The 8,285-nt window shown below is 41.5% G+C and overlaps 1 protein-coding gene across 2 annotated transcripts in view; it reads left to right on the forward strand.

The window, feature by feature from the left end:
- SLC9A7 (solute carrier family 9 member A7) overlaps window positions 1–7,682 on the forward strand; it is a 52,637-nt gene extending 44,955 nt beyond the window's left edge. For both annotated transcript variants that reach the window (XM_044433083.1, XM_044433090.1), the window contains 3 exons: window positions 1,910–1,992; window positions 2,443–2,548; window positions 5,488–7,682. In XM_044433083.1, the coding sequence (XP_044289018.1) occupies window positions 1,910–1,992; window positions 2,443–2,548; window positions 5,488–5,730 (432 nt within the window). In that variant the 3' untranslated portion in view covers window positions 5,731–7,682. The remainder of the gene's footprint in view (window positions 1–1,909; window positions 1,993–2,442; window positions 2,549–5,487) is intronic.
- The last annotated feature ends 603 nt before the right edge of the window (window positions 7,683–8,285 follow it).

Genomic DNA, 8,285 nt, shown 5'->3' on the forward strand with positions numbered 1-8,285 from the left:
ATTCGATGCATTCCTAGATCCAGACAGTCAGCATCCAACTGGGAAGGAATGCAGACTGGTTTTTTGTGGAGAAAGCTCCATATATGTGGAGAAAGATCCATGATTCACAGGCAGTGTTCATGCTTGTACTGTCACAAGAAAGGGTACCCACATGCCTTCTTCCTTGTGAACTTGCTTCTTGGTTCTTCCTCTTCCAGTGGAGTGCTGGTGGGATTGGGGAAAAGCTTCAGCTTAATGTTTCTGAGAACCTTCACCTCTGGCCAGTCCTCCTCCTGCTCTGTCCTGCATATCACATCTGTATGATGTGCCACCACCATAAGAATTTCTTGTAAGGGAGACCCAATTCCACCACCACCTTTTGCTTCTTTATCATGCAGTCTGCTCTGAGAACTCTTTGTTCTTGGCCAGACTAAAAACTCCACAGACAACTATAGAATGCCTGTGTAAACCAACTTTTGATTATCATGGTTTTCATGATAATCGTGGCTGTTTTAGATCAAGAAGCTCTTTTTTCAATAGGTGAAGCTGCCTATCCCTTCTGCATAATGGAGGTACTTGCACAAAGCAAACATGTCAATCTCATTTTTCCTTGATACTATCAAGAATAGTTTGACAACTGGGAAACTTAACCTATTTTGTGCTCTCCACCCTACCCGCCAGCCCCTGACTTGACTCAGCAGGGCTTTTAACTAAAGGACAAAAGAGGAAGCAGAACTAAATCAAATAACAGCTGGAAAACAGGTGGCCTGATCACATTGTGTTCCGCTATTGCATTAAACAGATTACATTTAACATGTTAACACTACTGAAGCCTGGCCTGATCTGGGGTTTATCAAACCCCCCAAGACAAGGGTACAGTGCTAACTTGCTTAGACCTGTTAAATGAAAGATGTAATGCTTTTAACTTGAGCAGCTCTGAGGTGGCATTCAATCCATCTATGTCTGTTTATGTCTGTTTTTTAAAGGCTCCTTTTTCTCAAAGGAAATGAGAGGCTTATGGCTCAGGTTATTTTAGGAGAAAGCTAACAAAGTCAGAGATATCCCTGCCCTTTTAAACTGACACACACTTTCAAAAACAATTGTCAAAGGATACTTAGAGCCCCCCCCCGCCCCGCTGGTGTGAGTGTGTGTGTGTGTGTGGTTTAGCATTACCATGTGCCCCAGGTGGATATTCATTAGATAGTCTAACCATTCTTTCCAAAATGCAAAATTTGCAAAGACACGTATTTCAAAGATACCTGTGTGGAGGCCAATAAGCTGGGGGGCTGTTTTGCTGTGCTTTGTTTTATGGTTTGTGGCATAAACAATCCCTATTGGCTGTGTACTCGGCCATATCTTGCAAGAAACAGCATTAGGGCCTGCACAAGTACCATTGCCTAAGGCTCCTCCCATTTCCATTCCTTCCAGCTGCCCCAACTGAATCTTCCAGCCTCCTCTGATCTTCCACCAGCCTCACTGTCCAATCCCAATCAAATTGAGGAAAGAACCCCATTCATTCTATAAAATCTCCATAGCCAGGTGAAACAGAACGTTTGCTTTTCTTTTTCCTTCGCAATGATCAGCATGTGTTCTTCGTTGTTTCTGTGCATCACAGATAATGGGTTTCTGGGCCTGCGCAAGGCCTACAACCAGGAAAAACTTCCTTTTTTGAGCAGCCGTTCCTCTTTCTCTAGGCCCATGTGTTGTTCTCTAGGCCCGTCTTCTCCATTTTTGATGCTTGCCTAACAGAAGGGAAGACTATCATCTGAAATGTCTTCAGTGTGGACTTGGAGGGGCTCGGATCACTTTTCTGCCTTATTTGATTGAGCTCACTAAGCATAGCTCAAGAGTTGCTCCTCCAAAAGGCATTTGCCCACTTTTCTGAGCACCCTCTAGGTCCCTCATATTAAATAGATCCTTATATTTTCAGGATGGTCCAGAAGCTGAACAAAGGAACCAGGCAAAAAAGGAAAGTGTTTGGATCTTCAGGCTCTGGTACAGCTTTGACCACAAGTATCCTTTTCAAGCTGTTAGAACCAACAGTGGAAAAGAGGAGCTGTCGGCTCTTTGACTGGTCCTTGGACCAACATGAGAAGGAAAAGCAGTAGCCAAATGAAGGTCCTGCACATTTGCAGATCACACATGGCCTAAGCAGTGGCCAAACTGGCTGCCTTTGGTGGATTCTTCAAGCCACTGCTGCAACTTGTAACATGGTACATTGTGGCCTTCTTAATGGCTTGAAGCTTGTTCCCGGGATGCTTGGACTGGGGTAGGGATGCATGATACTTCTGCATGTTGTGACAGTGATATACATAAGCCTTTACAAAAAGGACATTTACAGCCTTTGCAGGCTGCCTCCAGACCTTTAATCACTTTGCTCAAGAATTTCCTGGATCTGGTGAGTAAGTTAAGGGTAGTGACTATGTCTTTGTTTCAAAGATATTCCTTAACAAGATTTTAAAGTTACCTCAAGCCCATTCTTACACACAGTGGCCCTCCGCTGACAACAACTCTTCCAAGTTGGTGTGGATTGCTAGCACGTTGCTTGACCAGTCCCCAAGTTTATGAGGCAAGTATACCTTTGTTTCCCACTGACTTCTTAAACTGTCACAAAGATTTTTACTAGCGTTGGAAAAATGAATGAGAGAGAGATGAATGGTCCAGGAGACAAACTGTGACACTCATGTTTATCATGTTAAGCAATTTAAATAGGAACAATGCTCTGAAGATGAAGCCCATGCAAACAGCCTTGTCCTCTCTGGTTATGAATAACTGCAGCTCTATTACAATGATTGGAGATAAACTTTGGCATCTGTTTGGGACCATGACCCACTTTTTAAAAAAACCATAACTGCACACATGAATAATACGGACACTCACATAGCAGATGTTTCTAAAATACAGTTTATCTGTGTGCAAGTATGTGTGTGCATGCATGGTTTGCTTTCTTTGAATGGAAGGGCTCCTTCCATCCATGGAAGTCTTTTGATCCACTGGCTGAAGCCAGTCTTTTGATTCACTTTGTCCAGTCCTCCTTCCCCTGACGGTGCTGCTGCCCATCCTGTTGCCCCAAAGTTTCAGACCAGATTTTTCAGAAGGTGCAAAGGTCTGAAGGGGGAATTAGCAAAAGTTGTCTCCTTCCAGTAGAAGCAAAGCCTTGAAAGGTTCCAGAAAACTGTTCCAAGCAGTTTCCTTTTAAAGCAGTGTCTAAAATACACTGCTTTACACTGCAGTTTCCTTTTAAAGCAGTGTCTAAAATACACTGCTTTACAGCAAATACACTGCTTTGCTGGTGCTTAAGGATTTCATTATATTTAAGGAGTATATAATTATAAATGATATTGGCTAAATGGGAAGAGCAGGCTGAACAAGGGAGGCTCAAAAGGTGGAAAGACCCTTCCCATTAACGCCCCCCCCCAATTATGGCATGATCGTCCCACCAAGACCCGCCTGCCACCAATGCAAACTCGAATTATTTCAGCATCCCACTGAAATAAACTTCAGTTGTTCAAACTGTTTTAATTTTGTATGTGAAAATTTTTATACTAATTTTTTATTTTCTTGTATCTGTAGTTTATATTTTGTGATTTGTTATAAACTGCCCCAGAGCATTGGCTATTACTATTACCACCACTACCACACTTAACTGGAGCACGTAAGATCAGACTGATTTCCAGACCTCTATAAGTAGCACTGATCCATGTTTTTTTATTTCTTCTGCCATAAACCAGAGAAGTGAATCTAGGTGGTGTTTATTAGTGTAAGGACTGCATTTGACTCAGCAGTGATCAGCTTATGTAGGAAACTGCTTACGACTGATTCAGATACTGTTAGTCTATCTAGCTCAGCACTGACATGCAGTGACCCTTGAGGATTTCAGGCAGGTTGTACTTGGAAATGCTGAGGACTGAACTTGAGAGTGAGTGCTAGTCTTTCACGGGCTAGGTTGCCAGGAACTAGATTAGATAGAATTAGTCTGAACTGAATGCTGAAATGCTGCCCACCCCCCAATGTCCCACTGTCTAGGAGGTGTCTTACCTGAACATTGCATCCTGCAAGCAGTTCCTGCTCCAAACACTGCAGAATGCTGAACAATTATTTTCTAAGCTGAACTAAATCTTTGTGCTACTCTGATACACTTTAAGTCCAGAAATGTCTCAGTCCTGGGATTGGTACTGGTTGCTTGCTAATGGGTTGAGCAAAAGTGAAGCAAATATTACTCCAGTGAGTTTCAGAGACCTTATCAGCAAGAATGCAGGAATCAGAGAGGCCAGCTTAGGGTTATTTTTGGAAACTTTTCAAGTCCCTGGAGATCCACATGGATTATTTTGCTGGCCTCTTTCAAAAGAACGTTTTAGATTACTGAGGCTACATCTGAATTATCTGCATGTCCCTTCCACTTTAGGCAATGTAACGTAATGTAAATGAGCATGCATATAAGGCAAAGTTGTTCATTGGTATCAGTGTTGGTTTGTTTTTTTAAAAACATATTTATACCTGAGATTGCACAGTGATGGCTACAAATTATGGTATATCTACCATAAATCAAGCTTAATTAATTAGAGAAAAGCTTAATAAAGAAGCTGAAGAATCTTTTTGAATCATTAAATGGCACTCCTAGTATGCAACTAAAGGAAATAAATACAGGGCTTATTTATGGGGTGCAAGGGAGCTAGAACTATTAGGGAATCACAGACCTCCTAGTCTACACTTCCTTTTCCCCAGGACTGAATTGTAATAAGAAGTGAGCTGTCCTTGCAGATACACTTCCTTCCCTTTCCTGAATGCACCATTGATTCCCTTGAACATTGCAACCAAATGGGTGGCTACCACAAAATCACTTTATTTGCATATGGTCAGCAACAGAAAAAGCACTGATCTTTTAAAAAATAGAACTTGTCTCTTTGATATCTCTGTCACTACTGACTGGAGACATGGCTGCATTTCTTTTGAAAAGGGACTTCCCCTTGTGCTGAGGTGATGTGGAATATTAGCATTATAACTGCCATGAGTTTAATCCTGCATGAGGCCCAGGGATGATGTGACTGTGGTACTTATGGGGAAGGTTCAGCGAAGAACGTGCTGATCAGTTGTTAACCCTCCGTATGTGAATGTCCTGTACACAGCATAGGCTTTTTTGGCTTGCGCGCATGGATGTGCCCCTTAGGTCTTCAGTTGATCTGTAAGACCTGCAGTCTTAGGGCTGTTGAATGTGAATGTATGTCTCGAGGTATGGAACGGCATGCATATTGCATAAGCTGATCGAAAACTGGGTATTCAGCAATAACATTGTGTGCAGGTTTTCAGTCATAAATCTGTTTATTAAGTTAATAAATTTAAATAAATTAAATAACTTAAAATTAATAAATTAAAATTGTGGTTTATTAAACCACAGGTTTAATGTCCTGCAGCACCTTTAGTTCTATTCCTATGTCATTCTCCCTGGAAAATGTTGTATGCCTGCTGTTCTTTCTCCAAATAGCTCAAACATGTTTGTTTTTTCCTCAGAACCAGGAGCAGCTTAGAGATGAAGATGCTGATTTTATCTTGAATGACAGTGACCTGACATTAACATACGGAGACACGACAATAACTGCTAATGGTTCCTCTGGGTCACATGCTGCTAATACTAGCCTTGATGGCAGGAAGACCAAAAGTAGCTCTGAGGAGGCCTTGGAGCATGATTTGGGAACAGAAGCACCTGAAGTGATGAGCAGAGGCACTCGACTGGTATTTCCATTGGATGCATGATGAATGGCCCAATGGCAATGCAGCAATCAGCCCCATGCCCAAGGATGTTGGCAGTTCCCTGGTGTCGTGTCGGCGGCGCAGGCGCTATGCGAGCTTCATGTCTCTTCTTCAAGTGGGTTAAGAATCGGACGATGCCCTCCCCTCCCCATCCACACTTTTAAAAAGGCTGACAATGCCTAAACTGGAGAAGTGAAAGTTTGGTCAGGCTCTTGCTTTAAAAATGTACACTTGAACTTAAAAAGCAGCATGTTGTAATCATCTCATTCTGCTGCTGCACCAAACTTTTAACTAGACGTATGGGAATAGTAACTGCAACGATGGCTAGAGTAATAAAGAGCCACCAGGAGCTTTCAGCCCAGAAAGCATGGGAGATCAGTCTGATCTCAGTATTAGTTATAGGTGACATAAACGGTGCAATGTTTGACTTATACTTGAAAACTGTAGATGCAAAAGAAGCCATCACACATTCTCAATTTTTATCTGGGACTAGGTGTTGAAAACAAAGCTCCATGTCATTTCAAAGGATATTAAAAGAAATCCTTCATATTAGTAACGTTTAGTATTAAAGTATTATGTGATTCACAAGGGGAAAGAAAGAAGCAATATGCATGTTTCTCTTAACCTCTGGACAACTTGTTGAAAAATTCTGTAAGAGTCCTGTAGCTGCAAATTCCATCTGTTTGCCGTCCACAATTTACATTTCCTGCCTTGTGTCTTAATACACTCTAGTTTTATAGCTAAACCTTCCTGGGGGAAATCACTGGTCATTCTGTGACCAATGTAAAAAGTGACATTCCTCCAACAGAGCTGTGAAGAAACAGTGTTGAATAAATGCATTGTTGGGCTCTGACCCCCATCACCCACAGCTAACGCGGTCAATGGTTTCTAGCTGGGGGTGATGAAGTTACAGGTAAACACATCTGGACAGCAGAAGGTTGGGGAAGGTTGCAGGGACAGGACTGTGGCCACTGTTTCCTGTGCTGTGAAGGTAAAATACATACAAGGCCACTGAAAGCCATGCCATTCTGGCATTTGACCAAGGAGTCCTGTCTGAAGCCCTGTGCCCCACACCTGTAAAGTGCAAGAGCACCTGCAGCACCTTTCTGCTCACTGCCTGCTCCCCAGCTCAGGGGACCAGAGGCAAAACCATACTGAAATTGCTTATGTGTGGTAGGGTGCTCTAACATGGCACAGTGCCGTATACTTTAGATGCGACTTGCTTATCAAAACCCAACAGTGAGGGATTTAAAAGTATTTTTCTTTCTCTCCCTTACAAACCTTGTACACGAGGAATGAGGTTTGTTTGTGTCTTTGTTTTGGAAAGCCAGAGGTTAAACCAATTAACTTTTGTAAATATATTTATGATCATAGCAGTGAAGTACCTCCATAGAAAGAAAAGGCGTGAAGACCTTCAAGGCCAATGGCCTAAAGTACCACGTTTTATGATGAGAGTCCTATACAAGCCTTCAGCTAACCATTCTACTATTTTGATGAATATCAATACACATTTTATCCCTATTATATGGCATTTAGGCAAGACAACCATTTTAGTAATAGTTGATGCACTGTCGGTGGCACCACAATTGATCAGTGATACGTAAAAAAAAATTCCTGATGAACAAGTGGTTCAAAAATTTACAGAACTGGGCTCTTAAATATTATTATGAATAATAAAGACTAATGCTAATTCAGTTTGACTAATGCTTTTCAGTCATGGTGCCAGTAATTTTGTTACAGTTTGACTTACCACACTGTACAGATTTAAGAAGTGTAACAAAAGAGTGATCTGTGAATGTCGAAGAATTAATTTTGCCATATTGTCCAAAGTCAATTTTTAATACTCTGCCTCATATATGTAAGGTTTGCTGGAAACTTTTCCCCACCTTTACTTGATGTCTTCTTTAAACAGAGAATTGCATTAAACTTGGCCTATTTACTTCGAATTGGAATTTGAGAAAAAAGCTGCAAACAATTAATTCTTTAATGAGATGATACAGGGAAAGACATTTTCATGCTTTCAAGATGTCTGCAGGACTGCAGGAAGCTTTTTTTAAATTAGTGGATAATTTAGCAATGTTACACAGCAAAGATCAAGCTAGACAAGGTAAGGAATGTGGCACTGAAGCCCCCAGTACACACCTTATTTTCCCTTCCTGTCTGATGAAAATATATAACACCATTTAGTGTATGCCTCCCCATCAGCCAACAAACACAGATACGGAGTAGAGGTTGAGGAAAGGCATGCAGAGCTCCAAGCTCAAGGTTCCCCCAACACCCAACCTCCATTTTTTTCTGCAACAACCCTCTGTAGTAGGTTGATCACTCTCCACCTAAGATTTAACAAGGAAACCTTACTGCTGAATGGGGATTTGAACTTCGGTTTTCCATGGTTATAAATGTGATACTCTAATCACTTTAACATACTTCCTTTCAAAGCCAAGTTATAGAAAAAGGGAAGGCAAATCCACATAGTGTTAAAGACCTAGGTTCTTCATTGCATCTCTTCTCTTTCTCTACCAGAAAGAATTACATTTGAAGCACAGCATTTAACAGTC

Source organism: Varanus komodoensis, unplaced genomic scaffold, assembly GCF_004798865.1.
Source record: "Varanus komodoensis strain SLA01 unplaced genomic scaffold, ASM479886v1 scaffold1, whole genome shotgun sequence".
NCBI classification, from domain to species: domain Eukaryota; kingdom Metazoa; phylum Chordata; class Lepidosauria; order Squamata; family Varanidae; genus Varanus; species Varanus komodoensis.